The 13,549-nt window shown below is 53.4% G+C and overlaps 1 protein-coding gene across 1 annotated transcript; it reads right to left on the minus strand.

The window, feature by feature from the left end:
- Positions 1–2,833: 2,833 nt before the first annotated feature.
- Positions 2,834–12,331, minus strand: DACT2 (dishevelled binding antagonist of beta catenin 2). Its single transcript, XM_053592844.1, has 4 exons — positions 11,886–12,331; positions 6,557–6,689; positions 5,572–5,850; positions 2,834–4,783 (listed from the first exon to the last, which is right to left on the minus strand). Exons 1-4 carry the CDS (start codon positions 12,120–12,122, stop codon positions 3,123–3,125), a joined length of 2,310 nt encoding a protein of 769 aa, XP_053448819.1. The 5' UTR covers positions 12,123–12,331; the 3' UTR covers positions 2,834–3,122.
- Between the last annotated feature and the right edge of the window lie 1,218 nt (positions 12,332–13,549).

A 13,549-nucleotide genomic window follows, 5' to 3' on the forward strand; every position in this document is an offset into this window, starting at 1 on the left:
CCAGTGAGAGTGACTGTGGACATCTGAACCCCAGAACTGTAAGATGGTAAGTTTTCTTTTCCTAAGCCTCCAAGTATGTGGCCATTTGCTACCAGATAAACTCACAGGTCCGCTTTGAAGAGACAAAGACCTTTGTGGAGAGCACAGACAGGAAGCTGTTTACTGGGGTGACTTAGGTGTCCGTAGGTGGAGGACTGGGCAGGGGAGCTGTGGCCTAGCAGGGTGGGAGCCCCGGCCAGTAGGCAGGTGTGAGCGAGGCTGGCGTTCCCTGTGTGTGCGTGATCCCTCCTTCCAGTCCTGCATGTGTGTGCTCTGGGCTTCTCCCGTCAAGGCCCTTTGCTCTCCCCACCTCAACAGATGCTATTTTTTCTCTCCGGCTTGTCTTCCTGGTTAGAGTTAATCGTCTCTGAATAGGACATTGTCAGAGGGATTGAAACTGCAGCTTCGGCTCAGTAGGACTAGGATAACAGCTCAGTCTCTGTTGAGTCCCCGCTGTTAGCAGGGCCTGGTGTTATTACTGCCACTGATCAGACATTACCTGTTGCCCCAGGACACAAAGCACATCACAGAAACCAAAATATGAAATTCTAAAACATGTCCCCAGGTGGGACGGGGGCATGAAGATGGAGGAAAGTAATTCTTAAGGACGATGAAGTTACAGCACACTAAAATTAATTTGGTGTGCATTATGTCCTTGATTAGGAGACTATGGCTGGAAGAAAAATAAAAATAGAAACAAATGGAATTGAAAAATTGAAAGTGGAAATAAATAGACTGACTAGAGAATTATCTCTGTAAGGGTACTCTTATTTCAATAAGCATCCCCATTTCTGGCTGGGGATAAGTAAACTATGCTGAAAAAACCTTCTAGTTTTCTTGGTGTCCTCTGTCACTGTTGTGTGTGACAGCTTCCGGAGAACTTCCAGAAGCACCTGCAGCCTTGGGGTCTGAGGCTTATCAGGGAGACACAGTCCTGCGATGGCACCTCCTGCCTAGGTGCTGGGGCAGGTTGCTCATTTGAGACCTGAGCTTCCACGTGGACATCAGCATTTCTAAAACAAACTTCTCACCCTGAGCTCTCTGAAGACAATGGTTTTTTCTAAGACACAAATCTCATTATGTACCCCCGAGTCTGAGAGACTGCATGTACAAAGGACAACGGCCAGGCTATGTGTAAAGACAGAACTCTGACCCACACCTGTGCAGCCTGCCTGGGGAACCATCCCACCTGGAATAAACACCCCAGGAGCTGCCTGCTGTGAGACAGGCTTGCAGGAAGCCACACCATGCCCCAGTGACATCTGTGACAGCCAGCCCCAAATGGCTGGGATGGCGGGGATGCAATCAGTAAGTGACAGCCTGATTTTGTCCCTGCTCCTAGTTCAGGTCTTCTTTTCTTTATAAATCCCTAGCCCCAGGTGCCCCGCTGCAGTGGTGCTGCGGGGACTGAGCCAAGCTCTCTGCCTCCCAGGGCCACCACTCAGGGGCAGATGCGGGGACAGCCTCCTGAGTGTAGGGCATGCTACGTGACGATGGCACGTTCTATTTTCAAAGATGATACAGTATGAGTTGCTAACATACTGTGGGGTATTTTCTCTAACATTGTAATTAAATGTTTACCTAATTTTTATAATTTAGGAATCCTGATATATTTACTGTCTACCTTAGCCTGACTTTGATTCTTAGGGTAAGCTTACTCTTTTTTTTGCTACAATATTTGTATTTGAAGCATGCTGGAAGTCACAAATGATTTCTAAAGATTCAGAAGTTGAATTCTATGTTGTCAGTTTTCTTAACACTTAAGAGGTGGAGACGTAGCTCGCTGGCCTTCAGAGGCACTGGAAGGTCCTCACCATTCCCTAATTCTTCCTGTGTCCCAGGCCACCTTCTGCCCTGGAGGGTCCCCCAGTGGTTCTCCTTCCCTGGGAGCAGCAGTGATTGTCCCTACGCAGGTGGGAGGGCACGGTGGGGGGGTGGGGGGGTCCATGCAGACAGACCTCACAGATGTTTAAATCCCACAGTCCGAGGTGCCCCCCCAACGCGTCTGCACTCTTGCGAGGTTTGCACAGAGAGCAGACCTGGCGTCCCCTGTCACCGTCAGGAGCCTGGTGGCAGTTTCTCTCTCATCTCTAAGGCCAACTTCTTTGTTCTAAAATGCTAATCTCTGTAAACTGCATGCTGAAACCAGCCATTTGTTACAGGAATATTTAATATCTAATATAAAATCTACAAGTATTTTCAGAAACGTGGCTTCCTCCTGAAATGTCCCCTAAGCTGCATTAGCTCTGGGGGCACTAGAATGTCCACTGCCCCTAGGCATGTGGCCGGGACTTCAGTGCTGCCCCCAACAACCCCGTAGAAGCACTTTCATCATGAGGATGAAGTTGCTTCCTGAACTGAAAATCCTGCAGGGCTCACCAGAGGAAGCCCTGCCACCTTTCTCCTTGAAAAGCTGAGAGAATTTTTCATAGGAAAAATAAATACTCCTGAAAGCTAATTTTTCAAAAAGACTTTTTCACTTAATGTATCTGCACTGAGACACAAGTTTAGACTCTACTCAGATAAAATGCATCTCCCACATCAGGGGCAGTGTGTGCCCACAGGACGAGAAGGGACAGGGCTCACTGAGCGCCCGGCAGGGAAACAAGAAGCTAAAGGAAAATTTAAAAACTGTTCCTTTTATTTGAGAAGATAATGGCATAATTGGAGTGTTCATTCACACTGGGGCTTAAATTCAAATTCCACTCCCAGCTAATAGTTCTGCATCCATTCCATGAGGGAACCTTCTGGGGGGGGGAGGGTGGGAGGCGGGGAGGCAGAGAGACTGGGAGACGGCCCAGCCAAGGGCAGCAGTGTGGACAAAGCAACCTCTGGGGTCCCGCACAGAGCAGGGAGGCCCCGTGAGACAGGCCTATCCTGGGGAGATGCAAGTGGTCAGTAAGTGGCCAGGGTGGCTTATGAAATCTAAAACCTCCAGTCCTCACTGGGTGGGGACAGTTGCCCACAGCACTCAGGGCTGTGCTCCACAGGGCAGAGTCTCCAGACACTCCAACCGGCCTCCCCATGCTCTTCTCACAGGCTGGAGGGCTGAGAGCCTGCCCGGGCACAGTGGTCTTGGAACCTCACACTAGGGTTATGACCTTCAGCGAGGACGGCTGGAACCGGCGGATCCTCCTCTTCAGGGCCCTGGAGGCCTTGATGCGGCTCAGCTTAGGCACAGGGGGCAGGGGTGGCCTGGAGCCCGCTGGGGGTCCCACCTGGAGCCGGGCCCGCTGCCCGCGCCTGGACACTCCATGGTCCAGCGCCAAGCTGCATCCGCCACTCTGGACACCGCCCTCTGAGTCGCTCCCGCTGGACTCCCGGTCCCCAAAACAATTGACGGTGTGGTCACTGGCCTCATCCCCGCTGGTTTCTGCAACAGTGGAGTGGAGCGGAGAGGCACAGTCCACGGAGTGCTCAGAGGGGTCCGACTCACTCCTGGTGCAGGCGTCCTGATGGGCCTGTGTGGGCCTGCCCCAGGCGCGGGGGCCACCTGCTCTCCAGGCCGAGGGCCCGGGTATGCCTGGGCTGGGCTCCGGACAGTGGGCTAGGTGGGCTTTGGCTGAGATGTCCACGGAGGACTGCCACTGGCGCTGCCTCCGCCTGGCCGCCCGGCTGACAGGCACAGCTCCCAAGGGGAGTAGGGCCGGTGCCGCCCCGCACCCCTGCCTTGGGGCCACTAGCAGGGGCAAGAGGAAGGGTGCGGGGTACAGGGTGGACTCGGAGCAGGAGCGCCCAGGCGCCTCCATGGCCAGGGCCGATCTCCTAAGCCCATTCATCTCCTGGGTCCAGGGGTAAGGAGCCCACTCTGGGGGCAGCCAGAGGGCTGAGTAGACACCCAGATGTCTCTCTGGTGCTGGGGGCATCTGCTTCCCAAGCCTCAGCGCCCTGTCACTGGACCTTTTTTTGACCTTTGTAGCCTTTGCCTTGAGAGGCCCTGTATCCAGCTGGGTGGAGGGGGCCTTTCTGGCAGGGAAGGCCCCCGAGGCTTGGGGGCAGCTCTGGTCCACCCTCCGAGATGGTGACACAACTCTGCCCTGCCCACAGCTGTCATCCGAGGGAGGCTGCCAGGGCTTGGAGCAGAGCGGGATGCTCAGAGAGGTCTCCCCTAGGACACAGTGATTCAAGGGTCTGGCTTCCTCCTCTGGAAGGCTGCTGGGGTGTCCTGGCCACTTACTGACCAGTTGCTGGGCACCCACTGGCGGTGGAGGTCCCTGCTGCTGAGGGAAACTCCCACTGGCTCCCCTCCCTGGATCTAAGACTGGCTTCTGGAGCTGATCTTCATTGTCCATCCTCTGGTCACCCTGCTCCTGTGGGGATGGGGACACCTTCTGTCTTAGGGGGCTCTGCTCATCCACACTGCTCCTTGGGGGGGTCCCGTGGCCCCGCAGACTCAGCAGCCTATTGATATAGGCCCTGGCAGGGGCAGCCTCAAGGACCAGTCCGGTCTGGATGGTGCAGAGATTTTCAGGGCCCTGAAGGGACTTCCTAAGGGGCGGGGTACCATCACCCTGCGGGCTCTCCTTGGCCAGAGCGAACAGGGGGCTCTGCAAGGCTACTGCATGCAGGGGGCTGGGATACGGGTACACCTCCCTGCCTCCCTGTGACACCAGGTCCCTCTGGTACTGGGGGTCTAGTGCGTGGGGTGATGCATCTGTCCCCTGGCTGAGGATTGAGGGGGTCTGGGGGTCAGCACTGGCACTCTGCAGCCCTGTGTCAGCCGACTGGGCTCTGTCAAGATCACCTAGGGACAGAAAACAAACACATTTGTGAGTGAAAGGATGTGGGCCCCGTTAGCTTCACTTTTCATGGCAGGGGAAAGGGATGTTCTCCTCAGCCTCAGCCTTCAGCCTCAGCCTCCAGGGGCTCCAGGGCTCACAGGGGCACGAGGGACAGTCCAGGTGCACTGGAGAGTAAGCACACAGGGGACAGCCCTGTCCCAATCACGCTCCCAGCGAGAGCTCTAAAGAGCGGTCAGGCCCACACGGCATCTGTCTGGTGTCCTGACTTTACCAGAGAAAGAGGATGCCGCAGAGGGGTCTGCAGCCCACAGGGGGTCCAGTTGGGGCCCTTTCCTGAGGCATCTGCAGACACTGGGGGAGGTCACCAAGGGAAGACCAGCAGCTGTTACTGAGCCAGGCCTCGTGGCAGGAATTACAGGGGGCCCCAGGGGCAGCTTTTCCTTAACAACGATTTAAGACAGCACGAGCCCCTCCCTAGGCTGAGAGGGGAAGGCAGTGTGGCCCGAGTCACTCCCCCACAAGCACCCGCAACTGCTCTTAGTCCAAACATGGACAGGTCAAGAGTCTTGATGACTTTATTATTATTTTTTTTAATTTTCTGAAGTCCATTTTAAATAATTAGAGAAATCTGCTCTCATCAGCAGGCCAGCTACGTGGGTGGACACAGGCTGGGAGTCCTCCTGAACGGCCCGGGAAGCTGGTCTCCGTGTGGGGCCTCCCTGCTCCATCCCTGTTGGGCTGTGTGCTGGCACTGTCTCCACAACCCCTCCTTCTCCTGGCTATTTCTTACCTGTAGACACTGGCCTGGGCCGGAACATGCCCTGTGGCAGGTCTGTGTCCCCTGCACTGCCCAGGGGCCTGTTGCCATCCTCGGTGGCCTGGGGTCTCCATGCTGGCACAGAAATCTCGTCAGCTGACCGGGGCCGCCAGTCCCCCATGCAGGGCCTGGCCTTAGAGGGCTGGGCCGCAGGTAGCAGACTGACCAGGGAGGGAGAGACACAGTCACTGCAGACTGAGGCACAGGAGGTGGACAGGGAGCAGGAGCCACCGTCACTCAGCTCGTAGAAGCCTGGATGGGGCCAAGAGGGGCAGGTCAGAACACCCCTAGGTGGGAACCCCTCCTACCCCAGTTCCAGGTGCCTATCACAGCCAGAGGGAGCTCCGAGCTGGCCTCTGGGGATGGAGGGTGGGGTGAGTGTGCCTGGAGCCGTCTGCGCTGCCAGTGGGTCAGTCAGAGCCTGCCACATCTCACCCCAAAGCATGCCCCATCCCTTTATAATCTCCATGTTCATCTGACCTGAACAGAAAGGACTGTCTCACTCCAGAAGGAGGGGACAGGCATGTAGGTTTTTCCCATCAATAGGAATACATCCATCTCTCTCTTTCTCTCTCCATGTGTGTATGTGTGTGTATGTATACAAACTTCAAAATCAAAGTTTGGAAGGGAGAAGGGATGTAATGGTGGAGGTGTCTCTTTTTTCTAGAATACTTTACACACTTTTTTCCTAGAACATTTTAAAATCAAAGCATTTCATTTTTAGTATTGTCCAATAATATAAGCTTTTTTTGGCTTAAGCACTTTCAGATCAGCCTGGGAAACAGCCTGGGAACTGACTCTACCCCCTGCCCAGACGGGGAATTACTGGGACTTGGAGCCCAGGCCCCCAGGAGAGGCTGGCATGGGAAGGGCCACCTCTGCACATGTTCCTGCTGTGCTGGAGGCCAGACCAGCCTGGACGGCAGGGCCCTCACAGGTGAACTCAGGAGGCACCTACCTGAGCTGGGCCTGCTGTCACTGTCCAGGGCCTCGCCTGGGGGTGCACCCACGTCCAGCTGCAGCTGGCTTATCTGCTGGTCCAGCTGGTCCAAGTGAGTCTTCAGGCCGGCATCCTGCTGTCTTAACCGGGACTGAGAAGAAAGAATGAGAAAGAAAACCGATGCAAGTACAGAAAGCACGGTTTGCGTTATGAATAGAACTGAAACTCCCCAAATCGACGTGGAAGGCATCCTCGAATCCAACAGCTGCTCCTCAGTCACACCAAGGCCATTTCCTTGCTCTCTGAACACAGAAAGAAGGCCTCCTGCCCTTCCTACCCTCCACACAGATTTTTTTCTGTCCAAGTACAGATTATTTTATTCATCAGAAATTTTCAATTAGACATTTCTTTATAAGGATACAGAATAATATAGCTGTGAGAATAAGATCAGGGTCAAAACCAGCACAGAAAAACTTCATTTTGGCACCAGGTAATGTTTCCACCTTTTATTTCATTCTTTTTTTTTAGTTCTCAGTAACTGTTTTCTTTCCTGGGCTTGTGCAGAATGCATCTTGGGTGCTAGTGTCAGGGCTGCCTTCTTAGGCGGGCACTTAGTCCGTGGCACCTGGGCTACTAACCCTGTGACTTTTCAAGGGGGGTAAAAAAATCCCTGGGAAGGAAAGAGACACCCCCACCATTATGTCCCTTCTCCCTTGCAGACTTTGGAGTGTTACAGGTTTGGGCGGAGCTATTAGGGAAGAAGGTTCTCAACCAGGGGTGAGGCCCCACAGGAGATGAAAAATGCCTTCTCTGCTTGGAATAAATGCAGCCTGGAAATTGGCTGTGAGGACCTTTTTGACTTAGGAGCTCACACCCAGCTCTGCCCTGAGAGGCCTCAACTCCCTGCACTGGTGTGTGTGTGTAAGGTGAGCACACTATCAACAAGCACACATCGATAATTTATGTAAAATTAGCCCTGAATGTTTAATAAATGCTGATTTTTTTTATTCAATTATAGATTTTCACTCTGTTTTCAAGGTCCTCTGTATAATGGTTTTGATTCACAGGTAAGTTTAAAGCAAATGATTAATGAATGCAATTTTGTGGTTCATTCTGTTAAGAAAATGATTAATTATATTTTAATTTTACGTAAGAAATTAGGAATTCCACTGTGTCCCAAATAATGGGACTCAGGGAAATTACTTCAGTAATTTTAACAATATGAGGAATCATTACAAGAGTGACGCAGGTAGTCACAATGTCCTATTCTTACAGAAAATTAGTTTTGTACAGATTTTTCAATCTGGATGATGACTGCCAGCACTGGGCTGGACACATAGCACCTGTGCGAGTGATGGACCATCCCAGCCAACTCACCTTTTCCTCTAGGACCCAAGTCAGGATCTCAGAACAACCTGCAAGGTTTGTACAGTAACAGAATTTGAAGCCATAGGATCACCTGCAAATGTGTACGTGGCAAACAAAAACCAGTCCTGAATCTAATCAACATTTGATGCTCCCCAAACCACCCAGACTAAACATGTGGCTTCTTACAAACGGACACTGCCACGAAGGCCAGCATACCACGGGGAGGACAGGTCCAGCCCACCAGCACCTGCAGAGTGGGCTGAATTCACAGAGAGCCTAGCAGGCATCCTTACTGTTCTTCCTCTGCCACAAAACAAGCCCATGGGACCAGCAGAAAGCTAAGTTGCCTTGCTAGGCCATACTGCAATGTTTAAAAACACCTGTTAGAGCTCTTTTCTTTCAAATCTTGACTTTCTCCTCCTGCAACAGGAGGGTCCTCTGTACTCACCCAGTGGCCTTATTTCCTGCACCTCTAGCCCCCTCCTCCAAAAAGCAGCTGCCCGGTTGTTTGTGCAGGGGTGATTGCTTTGTGATTAATGTTTGGCCAGTCAGGCCTTCAGTGGCTGGTTTCTGATTAATAGTCTGGGGGCCTCAGGCACACAGGGCTCTCAAGGCTCACAGGTTTTTATTGCATCTGCCGGAGCTGAGTGCAGGCTCCACCACTGGGAGTTTACACCCTCCCTGTTAACCCTTTCCACTGTCCCTGACTCAGGCTGCCTCTGTGTCTGTCCTGCCTTGCTTTAAGGCAAGCCCCTAAGTGAGGACTGAGGATAGTCTGCTGAAAGGAAGCCACATAGCACTGCCCTGCTGAATCTGCACAGTCAGATGGTCACCCTGCATAGCAAGCAAGGTGGGGGGCAGGCAGCCTCACTTCTCTACTTTCTTGCAAGCTGGGGAGTGGAACCTGTGTTACAACCTCTGAGTGTGGGTCAGAGTACCTGATGTAGAGGGGTGTGTACCACCCTTGGGACCCCAGCACACCTGCAGACCCAACTCCAGGCCCACCATCTCTCTGAGACTCTCAGGGCAAGCCTGGGAACCTGTATTTTAATGAGCTTCCCAGGAACCACAGAAGTTTCCTATGTCCACAAAAAATTGGAGAACTTCTATTCTGTGGGTGTCATTAAAAACAACTATTTGGCTAATTGCTTTCTTTGAAATACTAACCCTCTATACCACAGAGAACAACCTGATTTCCCTTTGTTCTTCTTTCCCCCATCAACATTATAGCCACCAAGAAACCTTTATAGCATGTTCCCTGGACAAAAATTAAAAATGCCTTCAAGCTCCAGATGTAGAGATGGTATCTTTCCTTGAGAGCTAAGAATGCACGCAGGAAACACGTTATGCATGAATTCTCGGCTGTCGCGGTCGCCTCCGTTATGCAGGGCAAGTGCTACAACCTAAGTTGGAAAGAGGCCACAGACTGAGGTGGACAGGCCAGACGACTGACTGGGGGCAGCAGAGCCCGGTGGGGTCTGTGGGTGCCTGGCCCTGCCCTGGCCCTCACACGGGACGGTGAGCGAGGACTCCCCCCAGCCTTCCCTCAACCCCCGTGTGCTCACAAGAGCCCTGTCAGTCCAAAGAAAACATCAGGCATTGGGCTTACAGCTGCAGGACCAGACCCTGAGCTTGCTCTGGCAGCACTCGGGAGACTGGAACCTGCCAGGGAAAAGGAATTGTTTGCAAGCTGCCACTTTTAGAACAAGTCGTGACCAGTAAAGTCAGATCGGGAAATTCTTCAAGACAAGATCTCCCTGTGGAGTCCCTGGGCCCTTTCTTCACCTCCCACTGATACAGCCGCACCCACTGATGGAAGATGGAGTTTTCAGGCTACTCTTAGGCCCCAAGCACGAGTGGGTGTGTGAAGTCTTTCTCCCGAAGTGTTGCTGGCAAGCTTCATCCTTACAGAAGTGGAAATGCTAGCCCCTTCTGCGAGAGTGGCAAGTAAGCACAGGCAGCTCTGCCCGGCCACTGCCTGCTGGGGCCAGAGCGACAGAAGGCTTCAGAAGCTTAGAAATCTGGGATAGGGTGATCCCAAACACTGGAACCCGCTTCCCTTCTGCTCCAGTAACAAAAGGCACTCATTAATTTATTCAACCAAATCTTATTAAGCACCTTCTCCGGCATGCTCCTTTGTGAACTTCAACACAGCAAGTACAAGATGAGCACATTTTGATAAGCCACAGTGCCACGATGCTGCTGTCTTCCCAATGGCAGTGAGGACATGTGTCTAATCCCTGGAAACGCTGAAGCTCATTCACACCTGGGAACTCCCCTGGGACAAGGCTGCTGAGGTCAGGTGAACACTCTCCCTGTCTCTGCACCTGGATGGTGGCGGGTGGCCAGGCTAACGCCCAGGTGGTGGAGGGACCCTGAGCTAGCTGGGCCTTGCCGGAGCGTGCAGTGATTGTGGAGCAAGGCATTTTGACTGTATTTCACGTCGTAGGATTATTGTCACTCCTAATTTTTTCCCTGTAGGAGAAGTATGCAAGTGCTAAGCTCTGGGCTGAGGTCACATAAATTCAGTTCTTTCCCTTTTGATCACATAATGCAGTCGAACAACAAAGTTTAAGACAAAGTCTGCCTGTTCCTTCTGGTCCCCACGTTAAAAAAAAAAAATTAAACAAAAAACCTGTTTGATCTTCTCTTCCAAAAGGCTACTTGTAATTAGAGGCTGAGTGCTCACAAGTTTGATTTGTGTATTTCTTAAGCCAAGTTAATCATCAACTATGCTCATCCCCCCTTGACAGAACAATTTGGGCTGGCTTCCCAAGAGCACCTTCCACTCACTGGCTGGGCCATATCTGTGGGTGGGTCCTGGGCCCAGCTGAGGTGACACAGAAGCTGGGATGGCTTCCCCCTGCAGGCCCAGAAAAGACCCCAGACTGCTTTGCTGCAGAGGAGTCAGCATGGCCTGAAGGTCCCTCTTAGCCCCCCCCCCCATGTCCCCCTCTCAGAGGCAGCAGGTGATTCTGGGCAGGAGGGGCTTCTTCTCACCTGTCTGCCACCTCTGTCTTCCACAAAAGGGGAAGATAACAGGAGTCCTGGGATGCTAGACGTCCTGATTCACTAAGGTAACAACAGGACTGAACTAGGCCAACAGTGACTCCGCGCAACTCACCAGGATGGCTTTTGAAAGACAGCTACTTTTAACAGGACAGAGTCCTAATATTAAAAAAAAAAGTTCCTTTAGAGTAACAGAAGTGGTTCAATCAAAGAGACATCTTCCTATAGTTTTTTAATTTTTTCTTTAAAAAAACACTGCAAAAACTCTTTTTGAGTAGTTTCCAGTAAGTTAAACAACAGCATGCAACAGAGTAACAGCCAGAGTCCTGAGAGTTGGAGCGTTCTGATGGTGTAAGGAGCTCACAGACAGAGACGGCCACTGCGCTGGAGAAATCAAAAGGGCTCCCTGTTTCCGTAGAGGACACGCCTCTTCTTAACAGGCGGCTGCACTTTAGGGTTTATGGGGCACGCACCAGACGCTTGCTACACACACGCACGCACACACACACACACACACACACTCACACAGCTAGACCCCATCCATTCCGCCTAAGCACAGCGCTGAGGGCTATTCCGGGCGCTCTACACGCTGACATTTTGCGCCTAAACGACGCTGCAGGGAGGACCTGGCACGGAGCCATGAGCCTGATCCCGAGCCGCTCCCTCCAGGGGAAATCGAGTCATGCTTCCCATCAGAACCACACCGTAACTCAGACAAAAAGGGACGCACCCCCAGATCTGCCCGCGAGGCAGGCAGCAGGGTGGGCGCTCGTCCCACGCACGACAGAGCGCGGGGGTGCAATCCTGCGGCTACTTCGGGTGCTCACCTGCCCAGCCCTTCCCCACCGCCAAACGCGTTCCAACGACACCCCAACCCACCGCCCCCAGCCCACCCGGCAGCCCAGCCTCGCGCTAACAAACACCAGCCGCGCACCCCGCGCCCCCACGACCCGCGGCGCCAGGTCCTCACCAGCTGCTCCTGCAGCGCGGCCAGCGCGGCCTCCAGCCGCAGCTCGTGGCCGCGGGGCCCGCGGGGGGCGGCGGGCCCGGGTGGGTGTTGCATGGCCAGGGCGCCCAGCACCCGCGCTTGCTGTGTGGCGCGCAGTCCCTGCAGCTCGTGCAGCCCCGCGAGCGCCGCGCGCAGCCTGGCGCCCACCCTTCGGCGGTCCCAGCCTGCGGGCCCTGCGGGGCCGCCCGGAGCCCACATCCCCGGCCGGGGCCTCCGCGGTCTCCCAGCGCGCCGACCGGCCGGGAGCTACCGCGCGCCCTCCTGCGCCTCCTCTCCCCGCCCCGGCGCCGCAGGTCGCCGAGCTGGGGTGGGACCTATCGCGGGCCGCGCGGGGCGGCGTTGACACACGCCCGGGGTCGCGGCGGCCGCCCCGGACCCGCCCAGGCGGCGCTGCGGGGCCGCGGAGGGTGCGGGCCGGCGGGAGGGTCTGCGCGCTCCCCAATGCGCCCTGGGGCGTTGGGCAGGGGCGCGGCCGGGAAGGAGGGGCGGCGAGAGACGGGAGCGAGGCTAAGTGCGAGACAAGGGAAGAGGGTTTGAAAAAAAATTTAAAGATAACTTCTGGGAAAAGTATCACAGTGTGAGGACCCTGGTATGACTGTAAACTCATGTTTCCTAATGTCCGTCTGTAGTTCGGAAACCTCAAATTGACTTTTGCAATTTAAGTTTCACTGCGATATAATTCACATACCATAAAATTCACTGTATTTGAAGTGCACAGTTCACTTCAGAGTTTTTAGTATTAATATATGCACGACAACGCACTTTGGGAAGATGTTCACCAACCCCCAAAGTGGAATCGTACCCTGGGCGGCGAGCAGGGAGTTCGCAGGTAGAGACCCTGGCTCACGTGCCGGCGCTGGCTCCTCTGTTCTGGCCGAGTAATAGTCCACCGGTATTTGTTTACCCATTGCCCGCTGGTGGGCATTTGAGCTGGTTCCACTTTCTAGCTGTTCTGAATAATGCTGCCCCAATTACCAGAAGTCAGGAAGCCTGGGCCCTCCAGCCTTGACTGAACCTGCGTCCTTCACCATCCATGTGAATTTTGGGATTAGCTTCTCAATCTCTGCAAAGAAGCTAGCTGGACTTCTGATGGGACTCACATTGAATTTATAGATCAATGGAAAATATTGCTACCTGAAGGCTGAATCTTTTGAACCAAAAGCATGTCATTCCTCGCCAGCTGCTCCTGCAGCCTCGCTCCCGGCCTCTGGGCAGGTCTCCCTAGCTTCTGTCAATGGTGCTTGTAGTTTTAGTGTATTCCTACAAATCTCCCACTTTCGTTAGATTTATTCTAAGTATTTAATTGTTTTTGATAATTTTGTAAGTGAAATTGCTTTCTAATTTTATTTTTGGAATATCCATTGCTAATGTGGAAATGAAAAAATTGATTATATATGTATTAATGTTTGAGGGTGCAAAGAATTAGGACACTGATTGCATTTGTTAAAGTGCCTCTTATAATTGTGTCCCACCCCCACGAGGTGTGCCATGCCCCGTGACCCCCACTCCCTCCTTCCTTCCCTCCTCCCACTCCCCCATTCCCCTGCCCCACCCCTTGTATTAGCTCATCTACTGTCTTCATATTAGAATTGAGTACCCTGGGTTATTGCTCCTCCTTTCCTGTG

This window comes from Nycticebus coucang, chromosome 5, assembly GCF_027406575.1.
Source record: "Nycticebus coucang isolate mNycCou1 chromosome 5, mNycCou1.pri, whole genome shotgun sequence".
Taxonomy (NCBI): Eukaryota; Metazoa; Chordata; class Mammalia; order Primates; family Lorisidae; genus Nycticebus; species Nycticebus coucang.

Bases quoted from the DNA above. Each gene is read 5' to 3' on its own strand.
- DACT2 (XM_053592844.1), bottom strand. From the start codon at position 12,122: ATGTGGGCTCCGGGCGGCCCCGCAGGGCCCGCAGGCTGGGACCGCCGA. The intron at 6,690-11,885 runs GTGAGGACCTGG...CTTTCTTCTCAG, and splicing joins CCGCGCTGCAGGAGCAGCTG to TCCCGGTTAAGACAGCAGGA. The intron at 5,851-6,556 runs GTAGGTGCCTCC...GGCCCCATCCAG, and splicing joins TGACAGCAGGCCCAGCTCAG to GCTTCTACGAGCTGAGTGAC.